This window comes from Anoplopoma fimbria, chromosome 8 (genome assembly GCF_027596085.1).
Source record: "Anoplopoma fimbria isolate UVic2021 breed Golden Eagle Sablefish chromosome 8, Afim_UVic_2022, whole genome shotgun sequence".
NCBI lineage: Eukaryota > Metazoa > Chordata > Actinopteri > Perciformes > Anoplopomatidae > Anoplopoma > Anoplopoma fimbria.
The window spans coordinates 12,722,716-12,742,955 of NC_072456.1; the positions used below are offsets into that span (position 1 = coordinate 12,722,716).

At 38.4% G+C, this 20,240-nt stretch overlaps 1 protein-coding gene across 3 annotated transcripts; it reads left to right on the forward strand.

The window, feature by feature from the left end:
• Nucleotides 1–1,613: 1,613 nt before the first annotated feature.
• On the forward strand, nt 1,614–19,551 carry LOC129094209 (occludin-like). 3 transcript variants are annotated; one of them, XM_054602286.1, is made up of 9 exons: nt 1,614–1,817; nt 6,778–7,417; nt 8,340–8,531; nt 9,027–9,194; nt 14,723–14,886; nt 16,187–16,405; nt 17,040–17,211; nt 17,817–17,858; nt 18,101–19,551. In XM_054602286.1, the coding sequence occupies exons 2-9, from the start codon at nt 6,797–6,799 to the stop codon at nt 18,197–18,199; spliced, it is 1,677 nt and encodes a 558-aa protein (XP_054458261.1). In that variant the 5' UTR covers nt 1,614–1,817; nt 6,778–6,796; the 3' UTR covers nt 18,200–19,551. The 3 variants fall into 3 exon arrangements, with proteins under 3 accessions (XP_054458261.1, XP_054458262.1, XP_054458263.1); XM_054602287.1 differs by lacking the exon at nt 1,614–1,817 and adding an exon at nt 3,290–3,372; XM_054602288.1 differs by lacking the exon at nt 1,614–1,817 and adding an exon at nt 6,357–6,407.
• Nucleotides 19,552–20,240: the final 689 nt, after the last annotated feature.

Sequence of the window (20,240 nt, forward strand, 5' to 3'; positions counted from 1 at the left end):
TTTGTACCTAAAGTCCTCAATAAATATGCCTTTTTCACTAATCTTTCAATATCTGACAAATATTTGACGTATTTACTTTCATTATTATTATTTCATAGGTTTTTGAAAGAAAACAAAGGGAATGCTGCAGAGAATAAAGCTATACTACCACCTAGTGTAGGAATCTGTTACTACACTGCTTTCACTGAGGTGTATATATATATATATATATATATATATATATATATATATATATATATATATATACCTCAGAGAGAGTAAGCATGAGAGTTAATACCTTCCTGACCATTATTATTTGTATCACTTGCTCTGTACTGTAGGAGAAAAACAAAAACAAAGATTGTTTGGATTGAAAATATACACACACTTGGTCAGAGCACTGAATGCAAAACTGCACAGCAGAGAAACTGAAAGATTCACACAAGCACGCAACTAAATTTGCTTTTTAGTAATTGCATTTATTTATTCATGATGTTGCATTCTTTTAAAATTTTTGATTATAAACAATGCCATACAATGTACATTTTTGTTTTTGTCCATCCCCGCTGTTTGTTTGTCGTCTTTGTGTATCTTGTAAAAGCTGCATGTATGAATTTGTAAATGTTATAATGGCTCAGTGAACATACAGTATGTAAAAATGTGGCCGTGCCTATATAAGAGTCAACTGATCACATGTCCCTCAAGGAGCAATGACAAAAATGTTCAAGGATCTCAAAAACCCATAAATCATTCAGACACCCACTTCTGTGGTATATATTCTTCCCTTAATGGAAATCAACTTGAGCTGTTTCAACCATCCCTTGTGAGTACTGTTTTCTCTTGAAGGGGTTTTGGTTCACTGCAGTTAAGGTTGGAGTTTGTATTAAACTCTTAAACTTTGATTTGTCAACTTCTCTGTGTTAATCCAGTAATCTTATATTAGATTTATCTATTTCAGTTTCCCATTTGTGGTCACTCTTTTCTGTGCAGCCTTATTCAGTTTTATGTAAACAGGTTTAGTTTTACTGGCTTACTGGAGCTAGTGATGATCTCAGAATGCAGCACAGTTATTTGGCTCCACACCCAAAGTGAATTTATACACTGAAACAAATATGTAAAACAAAGATAACAGAATAGATACTGTAACAGGGGAGTGTGAGAAAACCTAATGTAGGACTGGTCCAGTGAGGACAACGGAAAAAAAACCTTTTCTTATCTTTTTTTGACTGGGCCCCATGAAGATGAAGTTTTGGCTAAACAATGATTATTAGTTATGAAAGAGATTTCTCATTGAAGTTGATTGTCTTAAGATTTACAGTACAAGGTGAAACGCATAAAAACACTATTATTTATAGTCTCATCTTTACTATAATCAGTGGCAAAGGAAGTATTCAGATCCTTAAGTGCTAATACTGTACGCATTGAAAATGTTATTTATGAAAAATGATGTAAGTAATCAGGAGAATGTACTCAATGTAGAAATGTGGCCTCTGTTACTGTTATGCCAATTCATATTGTATCATTAGATTATTGCTGTAAACCGCAAAAAGCCCGACCTCTGGCGGATGGACCTCTGCGGCGTATCGGCCTTGAGCTGCGGCCTCACCACCGCGGACAGGCGGGACGAAGCACTTGTTCAGGAGCCGCTTGACTGAAGGAAACCGTTGTCTGCCTCCGCCCGGGACGGCAGCTTAAAGCGGAGAGGCGACTTTACTTTAACATTAATGAAGGCGTTCGCTTACATTTTCTGACGGACATATATATTTTCTCAACTATTACAAACTTTCAGAATAAGGAGATTTTTGACAGGAAGCAGCGACTCCTTCAGCGATACTCAGGTAAGAAAACAAGAAGAGTTTAAAGGTTAAATAGTATCTAAATAATAGTGAGTCGAGTTATTCTATTGCACTAATCTTGCATTAAATGTATTTCTTCTCATCAAGTTGTTTAAAAAGTCGTTAAAGTATTTGCGTGAACAGAGCATTAACGTTAGGTAGATCTGTAACAGGTGGGATACCGCATGTTGTTACATAATCACGAAACATTAATGCGCTTTAACCTCGTAACGTTAACTGAGTTTGTTATTGGCCATCAAGGAGTCAGTGAAAAAGATCACTGCAATAAACCTACTGGGACAAAACAAAGAAAATCACAGCAAGGAAAACGTACCTCGATCAAGTTAATGTCAGTCTTTAATAACCAGTTTAATATAATAGGCTAATATACAATCTGATAGATATTTTTTATTTAAGTAACTAATTGTGGGTTGAAACATATACATTAGTGGTGGAGGATGTAAGAAAACATTACTCAGACCTACGATATAAGTAAAAGTATCAATGCCACAGTGTAAAACATTGTTCTAAATTAAAATATACTTAAAGTACCAAAAGTAAAAGTAATTATTTTGTAGAATAGCCCATCTAAGAATTATGCACTTATGCGTATGCCTAAACATCACTAATGTTGCAGGTGGTACTTCATCTGTAATAATACATCATAATTTACTGGTTGATTTATATTTTGTAATAATAAAAACTAAAGTTACTGATATTGTCAAACACATGTAGCGCAGTAATAAGTACAATATTGGCTCCCGAGTATAAAGTAGCATAAAATGGAAGTACCTTAAAAGTACCTCAGTAATGTACCACTAAGGTACCTACTGGTTCACAACCTGTAAGCTGTTTATTTTTATGTTTTCTGATCATGGTGAATTTGTGTGTGTGTGTGTGTCTGTTTGTTTATTTCATACATTGCAGGGCTCAACATTAAGGATTTCCATTGGCAACCATTTTGAGAAATTGGCCACCAATTGTTTGGCTTTGGTTTTATCAGTGGCAACCACTTTTTAACATAAAAAACTAGGTTCAGCAAATGGCAAAAGGAGCACCCCAAAATAAATAAATGTTTAATATTTGTTGCAGTAATATTTAAATATTGCTGTTACAGTCAGAACCAAAACCACACGTTTTCTTACGTGCACAGAGCATCTGTTTTAGAGACAGTAGTGAAGCTAATTAAGTTGTTTGACTGTGGGATGAAAATTTCGACTAATCCATTACATCACAAACAATGTTTAAACTGATTCAACTAACAAATGACCAGTGGTCACAAAAGTGGTCAATGAAGTGGTGCCTGGATTAGGTATTTTTGTAGGTCAACCCCGAAAGTTAGCATCACAGTGGTTCGTACGGACACAGAGCGTAGATCAATAGACAGAGAGACCAGGTTTCTTAGCTTGCTTGCTTTTAGTGGTTGTATATAGAACTTTCCGTTCTAATTCCATTTTCCACATTGTGGAAATCCACAGACCGAAGAGAAACAACAGGAAGGGGAAGAGACAATCAAGCAGCTGATTCTACACTCCTCCTGATAGTGTTATGTTCTTAAGTGAGTGCTCTGATTAATCAATGAAAGCCTATTATTTGATTTTGAAGGAGTCATGTTGTTATTTTGAATGATGAATGATTCTGTTTCATTACCACATTTTTCCGTCACTGCAGAGATTTGACTGTGCGATTGACAGTCTTAGAAAGAATCGTAGACTATTCAGAGTCACCCCTTCGAGGAACTACAACAGGATTGCATGAGTACACAACAAGGCTGATAAGTCGGCTTTGTCGGCATTATGATGTTTTGTAGTCTCAATTAGACTCAATTAGCCTTCTTGTTAACAGCCCCCTTTTTTTGAGACATGGAAGAGCTCAAAATTCACAAGAAGGGTATTTTATATCGTAGAACAAAACATCAAAATCTCTTAAGCTTAAATCCATTGAAAATACCCATTGAGTTAGAGTAAAGGGAATGGAAGTGCAAAAATGCTATCTCATTTCAGGGCTTTAGGATTAATTCCTGCAGCACTCTAATTTGTGAAGTCGTGGGATTCAAAGTGTCCTGGCATCTTTGAGCTGCTGAAAAAATTGTACTGCAAGCATGTACAACATACTTAAGACATGTCATGTCACAATTTCATGATTTAGATGACCTTTAACTGCATAGAATCTTACAACTTCATTAATATAACTGGGGTTGACAGACTATTAGAAACTCCCCTCAGTATAGTGTCATTCCCCACAACAACACGACAGTCTCTAAAATGCATAATAACTTTAATCCACATCTCTAAAACAGTTCATGTTTTAATTTGCATTAATTTACGAGAGGTGTACCTAAAGCATCTGCAACTGATGGCATATAACGTTTTTCTTTTTTCAAGTTCCACGCGTTTGTTTTTTTTAAGACCCAGGTCTTTTTCAGCGGGGTGTTTTTGGGCAGGAAGTCTTGGCTGACTCCTGTGTGTATGCCAGTGGGTCCCAGCCTACATTGGGCAGCGGGCTAATTGTTTTGACAGATGTGAGACATGTGACTGTACGACTGGAATTCCATTATCAGCAGCAGATGATAGAATCTCAGTGTTGTAGAGGAGCTCAGGCGGGTGGGTGTCTGACCTGACCTCTGACTATGGTCCAAACACTGTGCTTTCTGCGCAGCATGAAAATGAAATTTGTGAGCCAGTTTTAGACAAACAACACTGTACTATTACTACTGCTACTACTACTACTGCTGAGTAAAAGTACACTGCACTGAATTCAGGACATTTGCTGTTAAATAACTAAAAGGCTTCCTCTCATTTTATAGACCAAACAACTAATAGATAAATCGAGACATATAATCAACAGATTAATCTGCAATGACAATAAATGTTCGTTGCAGCCTACTTTCCCTTAATGCAAAGCAAATGTCACAGATAAGACATTGTGGTATTAAGGGCCTTAACAATCACACCTTTCTTGTCCAGGTACTGAGTCTACAGCTGCAACTAAGAATTATTATCATTATATATCTTTTTTTACTTAGTGATTAATCTATTTATAAAATAGTGGAAAACGCCCGAGTTAATGTCACCAAATGTTTTGCTTTGTCCGAACAGACCAAAACCCAAAGATATTCTGTTTTCTACAACTAAGACCAAGCAGCATATTCCTATATTTGAGAAGCTAAAACCATCAAATGTTTCTAGTTAAACTATCATCGCAGCTCTAGCTAGGTCCAAAAAACTGTCTGTGATTTTTGCCTCACAAAGTCTGCACTATCTACAAATGCTCCCTGCAGAAAATTCCTACTTTGATACATTGAACAAATACAACGTTTTGAGCCAATATTGGCTCTTTGGCAGGATTAAAGACCCACTGTCTTAGGAGACGGCCTGTTTATCAACAACAAAGGACACCTGAGACCGCTGTGCACAACATCCACCTGTCCTCCCCTGTTTCTGTCTCTTTCTCCTGCCTCACTCCACTCAGGAGCAGCACAGAGGAGCCCTTGTTAGACCCTCCCTGGACAGTGCCCCAATTTCTCTTTTTTTTTTACCCAGACTCCATGGCAACATTGTTCCCGTGACGAGCAGCCTTGACTCTTGCCCCTCCTGCTCCCAAAACAAAGGCAATAAGTTATGGAGGGAGGGAGAGAAGGGGGAGTGGAGAGTCTGGGGACAGGAGGAATTGTGAGGGGGATGAAGGATATGGAGGAATGAGGGAGGGAATAATGGGAAGGTGTCTTGGATGGAGGCTCCGAGGCAAGACTTCTTCTGCCGTTTGTGCCAGTGTCCCATAAAGAACGGAGAGTTATTACCGGGGACTGGAGACTGTGGGCAGTGCCAGGGACTGTGTCTCTGTCTGTCCGTATGTCTAAGTTTTTCAATAGCCGCTAAGGTTATATTTTCCGCAAGGACAGTCGCAGGAATGCGAGCTGCCGTAAAATCTTTAGGAGGAAACGTTTAGTTCATCATGCAAGCTAGTGTGACGTCACAATATATCAATCATCAAAAAAATGAATAATACATTTTCTGGAGATTAATCGATTGGTTGATAGACAGAAAACGAATAGTTAGCATGTCATCTGTCAAGAAAAATCCCAAATATTCTCTGCTTGCAGCTTCTCAAGAGTGATGATTTGCTGCTTTTTTACATTATATATTTTGAAAACATTGTGGTTTGGACTGTTTATTGGACAAATAAAGTAATTTTAAGATCTGAACTATGGCTCTGGAAATGTGTACTGGGCATTAGAGTTGGCAAAAAAAGTAAAAGAAGCATTAATGTTCAGTTTTTTGGTCTTCTGCAGTAAATGTCTCTGCTGTTTACATGCCCTTTCACTGAAACATGAAGGCAGCCCCCTCCCTGTAGTGCTCAACGTAGAAAAATGGGCATTGTTAAGTTGTTTACACTGGGGCTTTGGATATCTCTCTGTAAGATTTGTTGAAATGTTCAAAGACTGGCTGGACATTGTGGAGGCTGGAGAGAGACTCCTACACTCTGTGAAGAGGCAAAAAGGAAAGTATTGTTGTTCAGCTGCGCTCCCTGTCCTGGTACCGACGTCTCCACACTGATTCTGACTTTGCTGGTTCAGAGACTTCAAAGCTTAAGGTCAATCTTCTATTATTTCTAGTTTCTGTTAATGTAGGAAAGCAGTTCTAATCTAGTTTATGATATGATAAGTGCTTATGTAAAACCTAATTTACTCAACCTGAGAGAAAGAAAGAATTGCACAAACAAACCTTACTTATGCCCTCATAAATCCAACTCCCTTGGAGATGGTAAAACATTTACACTGTTCAGTTACTAAATTTCATTACCAAAGACAGTCACGCCTAACTTCCCATATCTCCACGTAGCATTACTCATATCAGTGCTGCTGAAAAAATAGAGCCGGACAAATCTTACTTGCTTTGTGCAGTACACTTTGCTCTCTCTGCTATCCACAAACTCTTTCTGTTTTGTTCTGTTTTGTTTACAGTTTGGGACATTTTTGAGCGATGTTTGACAAGCAGCACTACGAGAGTCCACCTGTCTACAGTCCTCCTTTCAGCTCGCCATCCAACAACGGCTTTGGCCCTCCAGGAAGCTTCCATGGCCCTCAGAGCGACTACAATGCAAACCCACCTCCACCGGGATCTTACTACATTGAGGACAAACCGCAGCACTTCTACAAATGGCTGTCACCTCCGGGAATCATCAAGGCCATGCTGGCTACAGTGATTGTGTTGTGTGTGGCAATATTTGCCTGCGTGGCCTCCACCCTCATGTGGGACATGCAGTATGGAATGGGCATGGGCATGGGCTATGGCAGTGGATACGGTGGCGGTGGATACGGTGGCGGTGGATACGGTGGCGGTAGCTACGGCTCAGGATACGGTGGTTATGGAGGAGGTTATGGAGGAGGTTATGGAGGAGGTTATGGAGGAGGCTACGGCAACAGCTATGGCTCCTACATCTCACCTTACTCAGCCAAAACCGCCATGATTGCCATGGCAGCCATTAACTTCATAGGGGCACTGTCGTTCTTCATTACCAGCTTCTCTAAATCCAACATGGTCCGCACTAGGAAGTTCTTTTTGGCCCTCATGATAACCAGCATCATCATGGCTATCCTGCAGGTAAGACCCACACACATTGTATAGTTTCCTTGTGTTTTTGCTCTTTGTCTCCAATCACTTTATGTTGAGGAAACATCAAACATGATACTGGTGATGGGTGATTAATTTCAAGCATAAGATGTATCTGTAGAGGGAACAAGAGGGCAAAATATTACAGAAATCACAATCTACGTAGAACATACATAACTTTAAATCAGACTCATCAAAAATGTGCCAGGCAAGAGATTTACTTCACTACAGTTACAGTTATTACAATTTTTCTTTTCTGATTTTCCCAAACCAATGATATCCAGAGCTTAGCACTTTGTCTTTTATTCTCCAGAATAAGGACATTATTTCTTATAAGTTTTGCAGCTTCTAGTATATTGTTAAATTGAAGTCTGTACCTTTTGTTTATATTCATGTCATACACACCCAGCACATTGAGACTTACAATACACCAATGTATACCACGATTTTCAATGGTGTGTGAAAACAGGATAAAATTCAAACTGCTGCACAAACTTCACACTCAGAAAACAAAATACTTTGTTTCTTAGCTCATAAGGTCTATGGCAGATATCCATAACTACTCCCTAGCTAAAACAGGTTAAGTATTTTATCACTATCTGGCTAAAAACAGGGCAATGTCTGTTTAGATTCTGCTGCCTAAAAAATAGTTCTTAACTGTAGGAGTTTTAAAAGAAAATGTCAATTACATCATTTTTGGAATTTGGAGGTTCCCTTTTCACATCCTAACTAACATTGAAAACACATATCTCTGTCATGAACAGTATCTAAATGTGCAACACACCCTGAATACCAGTATATAACTTGAAACAAGACTCTAGTGTCTTAAATAATTCCAGAAAATGTTCTCTTAAACCTGTTGGGGTGTTACAGTTTATTTGTGCTCATTGTTATCAATCATTGTTTGTTCCAGGGTATCATCAGCATCGTCTACATTGTTGGGGTGAACCCCATGGCCCAAGGCACCTCCAGTATGATGTACAATCCAATGTTAATGATGTGCCAGAACCTCTACCAGACCAGCTACTCACAGATGGGAGGAGTGGGAGGCTTCCCCATTTACAACCAGTATCTCTACCATTACTGCTTTGTTGACCCACAGGAGGTTTGTAGATATTCAGTAGATATCAACGGTTTAGTCACTATTTGATGTGACCCTCTTCTGGATCAATACAAGTAGATGTAGTATTCTAACTATGGCCTCATTTGAATATTTATAACATGATTTTAACTTGATTTGGCTAGAGTTGTAACTGTAATAGTTTATTTGGAAAGTATTTTTAATTGGACGAGCTGTGAAGGCGACAAAATATATTTTTAACTAACTATTTTGTCTGAACTACAGCCCAAAACCCAAATATATTCAATATACAGTAATATAGAACAAAAACAAGCAGGAAATCCTATAATGTAATATATTATCATGCAGCATTTGTTACAGTTTTTGGGGACACAGAGTCACAAATTGTGATATGTATTTTGCTGAATGAAGTCACTTGTGTATTTGTGTAATTTGAGTACCAGGATAAAGCAGCTTTATCATACAGTTTATCTCCTTGAGAACTTTCCAGATTTTATTCTCATGTTCTTCCTATTCTAGGGAATTGCCATGGTGTGTGGATTCCTGGTTGTCATTGCCTTTGGTGTTGCGGCTTTCTTTGCACACAAAACAAGAGGGAAGATCTGGCGCTACGGGAAACCAAATATCTACTGGGAAGAACCTCTTGTTGGCGGGAAGGCCTCAGAGGGCAGAGACGTAGAGGAATGGGTAAGAGACAACAGGATGATAGTCACAGTTTAATAAGACCAGGTTTACATGGGATTTACAAACGGAAATCACATTTCCGACCCTAACTGACCCTGAGTTTGTGCATGCACAGAGGGTTTAAATCCAGCCTCAGGAAAGTTGATGGAATACAAGGTTCACATAAGGATTTGATTAGATGATGAAACTAGAGAGTCTTATATTTTTCCCAAATTCCATGTTTTCCATTTGGACTTTTCTGAAGTCTACGATTTGATCTCATTTAGTTAGCAAAAAGAGCGTCTAATCATGTGGTGGATGAATACTATTAAAAAAATTAAATAATACCATTTTCACAATGTAATGAATATCAATGAATTTGATGCAACACAATATTGCACTATTTTTTTTATCAAAGTAATCAATACAGTTATAAAACAAAACATTTCATGCGCACATGCTCCCCTGTCAGCTACCGACAAAAATATAATCTAATCCTATAGGAAACATTAATTCTGTACCTACACTGATGTTTTACTTGGTCGCCAGTGAGGTATTCCTCCTGCTTAGGTAGTCATCAGTTATAAAGACAGGTTAGGTGATGGTGGTGAGGCAGAGGCAGTAAAACCGATCTGCAACTCTGCACATTACCAAAGTTGTTTTGTCATTTGTTATGCTACGTGACACCACATAGCAGATGTTGTTCACCAGTTCAAATCTCACATATTTTTTCAATGTTTGAGTTGAAAGTCCAAACGGAATGCATTTACAGATCTTTATGAGTTTACAGCATCCAGCAGAGAAACGGTCACACTACCGTAACAGTGTTCCCTCTCACTGAGTCACTTTGTTCAGGGTCAGCAATTGTTTGCTCATGGTCTACTACCTGGTTTCACTCTGAATAATCATTAACCGCCTGAGAAGATAGTAAGCAAGCGGTTTCTAGAGAGACAGCCTTTGGGTTTTTAAATGTCAACATCACACTAGTCACATGAGACCTGAGATATGGGTTGATTATTGACTCGACCTGCCACTTTTCAAATGATGCCTGTTTCATACAGTTAGTGACAATGAGTTGATGTCAAAAGTTCAGGCTTTAAATTGTAATTGTTGCTCATTATCAACACCAACAGGGCAGTCTAGTTCTAGTTCTCTAAACAAGTTTTGAAACACCAGCCCATCTGTACACTCTTTTTATAATCATCTTTTAATTTTCTGTATCTTAAAACAGATCTGTAGAATAGTTCCTCTCCGTTTCTAAAAACTGTAATCAGCATCCTCCACAACACATAATGTCCACAGCCAATGTTTGTTTTAACATTGTGCAGGGTAATGCCAAGAACACGAATCAATACATGCAGACACATGGCATATTGTACATGAAAGCCAACTGCAAGTACAAGAAATACAAATAAATAAAAGAAAGCTAAATTCTCGTAAGAAAAAAGTAATAAAACAAAATTAAATACTGCTGGTAGTCCTTAACCCCCCCCATCCACCCATCTATTTGCCCTTGCTAAATGACATTGATACGTCTAGTATCCAAACCTTATTGAAATGATGTGCTAATTGTTTTAATTTAGTATTGGGTTGACAGTTACACTTAAAGGACTTAGAAGTACAAGGTTAGCTCTAATATGTATGTAGAAAGTGCTGCCAGTCACACATTATCTCTTGCACTGACTTGAAAATACCAAAAGAAGCACTAAACAGACATGGTGTTTTGTTTGATTATATAGAGCTGTTTGTTCTCAAGAGTGGTTGTCTTTGATAGCACATGGATACATGTGTACAGGAAGAGCAGAGTAGATGAGTCAAGCCCAGAGTGAATAGTATGACCAGCACTAGTGTCTGATAATGGAGCCATGCTCACTGCTGTCATCGGTCTTATTGTAGGTACAGTAATGGCGTGTACACTGCTGCTGCATTAAGAAGTTTCACCATTCTTGATATTTTATGTTAATATTGCTTTAAAAAAAGAATAATGTTGTGGATTATAAAGGGTAGTAAAATAGGCAAAGAGCTTCCTAGGAAGATGAATCTTGAAAGATGTGATTGTTATTCAAGTCAGTCTCAAAGATAAAAAAAAAAATGTAGGTAGAAACATAATTGACTTTTGTTGTCTGATTTTATTCTCTAAAAAAGCAGGTCAGCCAATCTAAAGTAACATATTTGATCTCTGTAACAACCTTAATAAACTGGGTATCTTAGTGTGGTAGAATTTAACTCATTTCCCTCATATTTCCAATGTTCCACACTGCAGTTTTTTATTTTCTTCGTTGCTGCACTACCTGCATACTGTATCTGTGCCACAAAATGAGTCATCAGGCTTTTTTGACTCCTTTAAACACAAGGCCAGTGACAGTCTAAGGCTGTGGTTGGTTTGAGATTGGACCCATCTCTGTTGCTGAGCTCAGGGAGGCCTGGCATGCTCTGATGACCTCACACACTGGCCTCATTCAGCTGCTGCATTGTGTCTGCTGCATGAGGTCATCAGAGTAGCTCTCTGCAGGGCTGTCTGTGTGCTAGAAAAACTGAAGAGCTGCACAGACGAGACTGAAAGCATCCTGGGCTGGTTTCATGGATGCCGTTTAAACATTTAAATAGAGAGTGAATGTGATTTGAAGCACCAGTACAACATTGTTATAACAATATACTGTGAAGACATTAAAGGTGCCATGTGGAATACATGGTCACATGCTCCAAACAAATAGGGGGCAGCATTTCACCTCTACAACGAGTTCTATTTAACGGTAATGTACAGTAATCAGTTTTTTTAAAGAATGGTCAGGACCAACTACTAATTTACAGCTGTGCAAGAATATGCAAAATTCAACCAAACTCTGAGAGCCCGTCAAAATAACACTGCTATCTTATAATCTTCAGGTGTGGCATCGGCCTACAGTTTACGTTAGCCAACTTTGTGTTTACTGTGCCACTAATCACTGACTGTACAGTCTGTGAATATTTTGATAGTTTGTTTCGTGGATTGAATTCAAAGTGGCAGAAACGGGGAAAGGACTGGTATTTTTTGTTTTTTCCTGCCACTAGGAGAATACCTTCTCAAAAGAGTAAACGAAAATATGAGTTGTTTTTATTCTTTCTTCCAATATTGATTTAATCCAAATAAATAATGCACACCGACCCTGTACGTTCAACGGGATTGACAAGCCCTCGGTGCAGCTCTCACTATCGCTTCTCGAGGTACAAGTAGCATGACAAGAAAGAACAGGCCGGGACTAGCTGGTTAGCATGCTCATTTCAGTAGATATCTCTGCAACACAATACATAGACATTATTGACATAATGTAAAAACTGTTACCTCTTCACATTCTGTTGATAATGTTAGTTAATTATTTTTGTAATGTTTTGAGCTAAAATTCTGGCCATATCTTCCACACATTGCACCTTTAAACAGTTATAATGCTATTGTATTAGCAAACAAAATGTTGCTGCACCCTGATTAACAAAGATTTAGTAAATATTTCTTCCAAAGTGGAATCCCTGGTCTGACTGATAGTGTTTATCATTTGCCACTTAAATGTTCTTTATGTTATTGACATCTGTTCAAGGAAGAGTACTGTAAAGTCTAAATGCAGTTAGTTTAACCAATTGTCTCTTCAATGAGGATATCAGTTTTGATGACTTGATATGTTGTTTTCTTTCCTTTCGAAATAAATTCCGACATGTGTTGGTAAGATACATAGTATCGAACAAAAACTGTAGTGAAAAGACAACATATAGCTAAACTTTACAAATTAACCTGCTTATCTACAGCTGACATCATTTGCCAGCTAGAGATGTCCTTACATATGATGCAGTCCAAAGTCGATGGTGGCTCTTGTGATTTAAAAATTGCAACATTCATTCTGTTCTATTTTTAGAATATGTCAATCGCTGAATACGCTTACAATAGTTTTACAAAGCACAAGTACATCATCTTTGGTAAAGCACATCCTTGCAATTAAGAGTGTTTTTTTATATTCATGTAGACATTTCTATGCTTAGCCACTGCTCTGCTTCTCTTTCTTCTTTTATCACACACGCACTTCCTCACCTCCTCACCTCCTCACTTTGCATGTCGCTGTGCTTTGCTTTGCTCCTTCTTCCCTCATCAACATTCACAGCTTGGTCTCGCTGACTCACTCTGTCTCTCTCCATCTTTGACTTCATGCTTCTCTTCACCAGGTCCAGGACTCTCAGACATTCTTACTGTGCTTACACACTCTGGTCACAGCTCAGTAGCCGCTGTGCTGCACACTGAGAGTGCATTGTTGGGATTCTTACATGTAGTGCAGTCGTCAAATAGGATTCTCCTGCAGCTGCAAGAAGGGCAACTCTTCCCCACCCAAGCACCACACCCACCATGATTATTGTTTTTTTGGGGCTAGGCTGATGCTCCTGCACTGTAAGGAATTTAGGAGATTGCTCAATAATGTACCACCCAAGTAAGCAGGAATGTTTTTTTAGAGTTATAAAAAGTTGGGGAATAGTACATTCTCACCTAAGCAGGACTGATTTCTGAAATAAATATATACAAGTACTGCAAACATGAATGCCTTCTTGTGCAGGTGCAGTAGATGTTAGATGTCTTATTTCAGAGGAGCACAAGTCCTCATGATGCTCTTAACAGTTTTGATGTTTTTTCAGAAATATGCATTTTCAAAAGTAACATCACCCCGACTAATTTCAGTGCTATTTAGTGTACAAAATCAGATGCCAAGTGCCTGCTTAATTTCAAACCTGCCTCACATCCTCTTTGTGTTATTACATTTTAAAAACAACCAAAGTGTCTCTGCTAAAGCCAGTTAGTTCCCAACGTAGCAGAGAAACAGTAAGACCTGTTTGAAGTTTAGACTTAAATGCTTTGTGTGGAGGTTGTGTCAAAGATATCTAATGATTGATCCGTTTACTGGAACCAGTGGGGGAAACAGTAACCACCCCCGAGGCCTTCATTGTGAGGAATTCCCTCATGCAGGATGTCTGAACTCACAGGAAGAACTTGAAAATACAGATTACGGGGAATTTATTTACATGACAGACCTTTTGTTTGAAGACAGAAAGGATGAACACATCCGTTCCAGGTGTGCATGAAGACATAAGACAATAGAAAGAAGTGAAAGCAAAGTTTGAATTATTTTCAGATATTTTACATGTATTTATTATATCCTTACTTAAGACCACTCTTTTTAGGTTATAGGGCTTTCAGAAACAAACTTAATGTGTAAGCACCATCAACGGTATTTCACTACAGCCTCAAAGGTTTTTGATTGTTTATTGTGTTGGGTTGATTTGCAATGAGCCTTTAGTCACCTTTTGTTTTTGTTGTCTTGACCTTTTCAAGCACGGTTAACCAACAGATAACCCTAATCTGAGGAATTGGCCTGGGCTGTCCAATTAAGCGCCTGACTGTTCTTTCCACGAGAAATAAATAATGGTTTCTTTAACAGGATGCCAGTCAGAAAATCAGCCTGTAGCCTGTTCTTTGTGACTGCTTTAGTTGTTTGTTTGTGTTTGCTGAGTCTGTTCCTTCTGTTTCCTGCCTGCTATAGGTGAACAATGTGGAGGAAAGCCGCAGTGTTCAAGACGCCCCAACCCTGCTGTTGTCAGAGAAGGGAGCCGGGCTGCTCAGCGCCTCAGCGAACAGTGTCATCTCCTACCCTCCGGCCAAGGTGGACAGCAGCTCCTATAATGAGGACACCTACGACAACAAAGAGTGGGTAACCTGTATTCTCAGCCCCCTTTTCAGCTCAAATTAAAGAATTATTCATACAAATCAGATGGATGTTTTTGTTAATTTATGCCCCAGACTTTAAGATAAGCCTCAAAAATATTTTAATCTTTTACAGGAAGAGATATATTTGGTATATAACATATATATATGTGTGAAGAAAAGTAGTAAATTTAACTCTGCGCACTGTAAAGCAAAGATTCCACACAATCAATGAACCTTCAAACATATGACTACACAGGCGATATCTAATCACTGCCCTGTTTTAAAGCCCATGAAAACATATTGCCCTACCCACAAATTGAGCTCTGCGTGTGTGACCTTTGAGCCCTCGTTGGATTAATTTACCCTTGTTTTTTTTCTCATGCTCATTGAAATCCCTTAGGAAGGGAAAAGGCAGGATGATTGAGAACGAATGTATATGCTTTTTTTTAATGTTAGAAATGATTTCTCATGCACCTTGTTTTTGTTTGCATTACTGTCCTCAAGTCTGCAGTGTGTGTGACGAAAAGACCATTGTCCTTCACGGTTTCTTAACATCTCTGAACCTTTAAAAAAACAAGCCAAGCTTGTACCATAAATATGCTCTGAATGACCTGATTAAGGTGAATTGCACATTATTGTCGATACTAGGACAAACTAATACAATTTTACAAAGCAGGATTTAGATTTGGTTCAAAGTACAGAATATTATTTTTTTGACAATATCCTCTCTCACAAAGTAAAAATAGCTGGCATTTTCATAAGCAGAGGAATGTCGGAGTGCTCTATTGTTGACAGCCTTTTTTGTAAGAACTGTAATATCTGCACTGCTGGATTTAGATTCGTCTACAAATCCCTACAGACCTACAAAATTGAGCATGTTTTCTTCTTCCCATTATTAAAGAGCTGTTCCTGCTCCCTGGTTACAGATGGCCCTCCACAAGGCACTAAGTCAAATTGTAGGGTGTAAGAGACAATAATCATCAGTGGTTCAAAGTGTTTACCTTCCTCCATATGTTATCTGTCTGGGCCATATCAGTTAATATTTGTTTTCTTTCGACACTGTCTCACATTAGACCTTCATTTAAGTTCCTGGTGTTGTTTGGGTCACGATTGATTTATTTGTTCTATGTGGTCAAGAGCACAACTTTAACATCTTTAAGTTTTTATTTTGAATAATATCTCTCCAACAAAATTGTGGTCTTACTGTAATGCTATTTCCATGAAAAATACTTTCTCATTAGTGGTTCCAGTCCTAGCCAGTCATTACAGATATTTTCATTGTAATGTTGCTGTCCTGCAGGTACTCAGAGAGGACCACCAGCAGACCATCAGAAGCCTTCTCCCATGGTGGAAGAACCAGCTCCAGCCCGTCAGAGGAGACTGGCGGGGGTCGCAAACCCTCCGCCAACAGGGGCAAGAGACGCAGGCGTAACCCGGAGCTGGATGAGTCTCAGTATGAGACAGAGTACACCACCGGAGGAGAAACAGGCAATGAACTAGACGGAGAAGAGTGGGAGAAGTAAGAATGTACTATTGTATCTCTGTGCAGCTTGTACTTTGTCTGGATTAAAAAATGGAAATGTGATTATCTCAGAACAAAGAATGTTGATTGCAGTCTCTCCCTGAGGACCAGACCCAAATTCTTTGATATAAATGAACAACTGTAAGCTCAGATAATCAAGCTCACATTAGAGTGACATGATTTACAGGAACATGCAACTAGAACATCTTTTGGATGGAAGTACAGAATAGTAAATAAACAGATGTTTTAACAGCAAAGCTTGGAAAAGGCTTCAGTCTGTATGCGCCTCTCTCTGTCCAGGAGGGTAGTTAATCCTCTGAGGCATTCCAGTACACATGGGCTGTACTCAGGAATAATGAGAATTGGGCCAAAGGTAGAAAACATGGGCGTCATTGTAGTTTATGAGAAAGCAGTTATATTGGGTTGTGGTTCGATCCACCCAGACTAAAACACCAATATTGAAACTGCTACACCAACCCTCATTAACCAGTTCACTGAGTTCCTGTGGTTCAGTAGTAAACTTGATAACCTCAGTGAAGATTGTAAGGTGTGATATTCTTGTGCAGTAATTATTTGTTGATGAAGTTTATCCCTCTTCTCGCCCCTTCTCCTCCTCCTCCTTCTCCTCCAGTACGTACCCAGATATAACATCTGATGCTCAGCGTCAAGACTATAAGAGAGAGTTTGATATGGACCTTAGGCAATACAAGCGCCTGTGTACTGAGATGGACGACATTAATGACCAGATGAACAAACTCAGCCGGCAGCTGGACACACTTGATGAGACCTCTGCCAAATACCAGGTCAGATAAATGCACTGCTCACCTCCTAAACTCTGGAGAATACAAATCAGTTTAATTTAAATGGTGAAAAAACCACCCACCCCTTAGTGTTCTGGGGCTTCAAAGCAAGAATTCTACAATTATAATTAAGAAGAAATATATATTAATCCTTGACTAATACAATCGTATTCCTTGCAGTGCTGATTAGCCTGAAATCAAATAGCCACCTTGACTGTTCACAATTAGGCAGAAATGTACTTAATGTGCTGAAGTGTAAATTTAAATAAATGCACCCATAACTTTCACAATTCTCAATTGTTGAGTCACTGCACTGATCAATTCAACCAGATATCATATCCAACATTTTTGACTTTGTCTTGGTTTGTTGTTGGAACATCTCAGTCCTCTATCTTCTCTTACCTGACACTATTATTTATGGCATCGAAGAGATGCAAGTATACATTGCAAAGACTCAGACAGACACACAAAGACCAAATTCTCTGATCATCAAGGTCGTGAGTGCACAAAACAGATGTAAAATGGGAAAAAACTAAATTCTTTAAACATTAATTTTGTATGTGAGAGACAGGATCACAACAAACGTTTTTATTTTCATTTTTCCACAGGCTGCGGCAGAAGAATATAATCAGTTGAAGGATCTGAAGCAGGTGAGCAGACATCTCTTATGATACCTTTTTATAAACTAAACTCTATTAAGACTTTATTTAAAATATATTGCAGTTATTTGTGGAAGCATTACGTTATTAACATCCTACGACAAACTGTCACCTCATTTGGTTTTCATAGTATTCTATTGGACATAAAACTTTCCCCTGTCTATCATGAAGCTTTTATTAGTTTATATATATTATGATTAAATTACTCATCTAGTGTTCTCCCTGCTCTGTAGACATCAGACTACAGGTCTAAGAAGAAGGAGTGTCGCAGGCTGAGACACAAGCTGTTCCACCTCAAACGCATGGTGAAGGACTACGACAAGAACCACTGATGAACCCACTGAGACCTGACACTCACAGGCACACGGGCCAAGATACACTCCAAAATACTACAAAGACTGTGACATGCCAAGACCAAAGTTACCTTCACAGAATCAACACACACTGGATAACCCCCCCCCACACACACACACACACACGCTCACACACACACATAGGGAACATCAGTTATGAATAAATATCTACTTCTTTTAGAAGAAAATGGAAGCAGGGCGCTCAGCTGTAGCCACTTCCACAGCAAACACTGCCTGTTCTCTAAGGATTCAGCATCATTGTTTGCAATGTTCAGTCACTTGTGGGGATCAGAGGGTGTGGTTTGGATAAATGTCATTTACAAGTCACCTGACCTCTAGTCACCTGTGATAACACTGTGCTATGTTTCTGCGGCTGTGTTTGCTCTCCAACTTTTCTGTCTTATCTCCACAGATAAGAAGTGGAACAGTATTGTAGAGAACGTAGGAATGGTTGAGACGGGCTGCTGTTATTGTTGTGCAAGCAAATATGAAACTCCTTTAACCCTTGACATAGCGTTATCTTTGTCACATATGAACTTTAGTTCTTCTTTTTCTCATCTTGTGCTTCAGTATTTGTAGCTAACTTCAATATCAGTAAAGCAAACTACTCTCTGCTGGGACCATGTGTTTTTACTGGCTTTTTTTTGTTGTCTAAACCAAGATTTTAATATTGATTTTCATTGTTGAGTGAGACCAAAAAGGGGACAAACTGGCCAGTGAGATATGTGAGACATCGTTGTATTATATATACTTTTAATGAATCCTGTTCATACTACTACCAAGAACAAATGTACAGTATCTGTCTATTAGGTTCAGCAGATATTTTAGTTCTGTTATTTGTACATACTAAAGACCCATAGTGGCTTGTTTTTTAATCATTCAAAATATGCTTAAACTATGCAAATGAGTAACAGAAACCAAACTACTTTATATTATTTTTTTTTTGATGCAAACTCCTCAACAAACTGGAAAACACTGTTTATATCACTGTCTATATGCTACGCTCATCTTTTCATTTGATTCTTTGCCAATGAAAAACGATCATCTGCTGATTCCATGTGTGGTAATTTTTTTGTATTAATCCACTTTTTGTGCAAAGTGTTAGATCTAGTGGATGTTATAATTATTCAGACACACCTTTGATTTCTCATGCATTTGTATTTTTACGAAGAACAATGTTGTTATTTTACAATCCATTTGCGAGCCATTTATTTTTGTATGAATTTATTTTCTTCGATGCTATTATAAGACCATCTTTTGTAACTGTATACTTCCATAAGGTATGATGTCTAAAAAGTACTGAGTTCAATGATAATAAACATTTCTAATTCTCTTATAATTAGATAAAACCTGTCCCTTATTTTTTCACGTCTTCCATGTTTTGCTGAGCCTGCTGATTTGCAGATAGCTGCAGCTTTGTGCATCTGCAGGGAGCGTCCAGCAGGGAGAGCAGGATGACTTCAGGGAACCAGGATCAAGTCACTGTCGGCTCAAGATAAGCTGTTGCTGCCCTCTATTGGTAAACTACTTTATAACCAAATTACTGTAGTTTCACAATTGTGTTGTTTAATTGTCATGATATATTGTTTTTGCAGTTGGTACACAAAAATTAACTTTTTTCTACTTGAATAACTACTGGACTTATGCTAAACACTTCTAATTAATCTTTGCAAAGCGAGAGCAGTCTAAAACTATTAATTCTTATATTATGTGTCAAATGTAAAATGTTCATCTGTAGTTGTTACACCACTATCTGCAATTTATTTTATATTTTCTTTTAGCTGTGCGAAGTGCATCTGTTTCCCTTGTCATCATTATCTGTCCGGGCAAGTCGGTGTCTCAATTGTTCTAAACCTAATGCAATCAATCAATCAATCTCTCTCTCTCTCTCTCTCTCTCTCTCTCTCTCTCTCTCTCTCTCTCTCTCTCTTACATTACATTACATTACATTACATACAGTCATTTAGCAGACGCTTTTATCCAAAGCGACTTACAGGAAGTGTTCCCTGTGTTGGGCAAT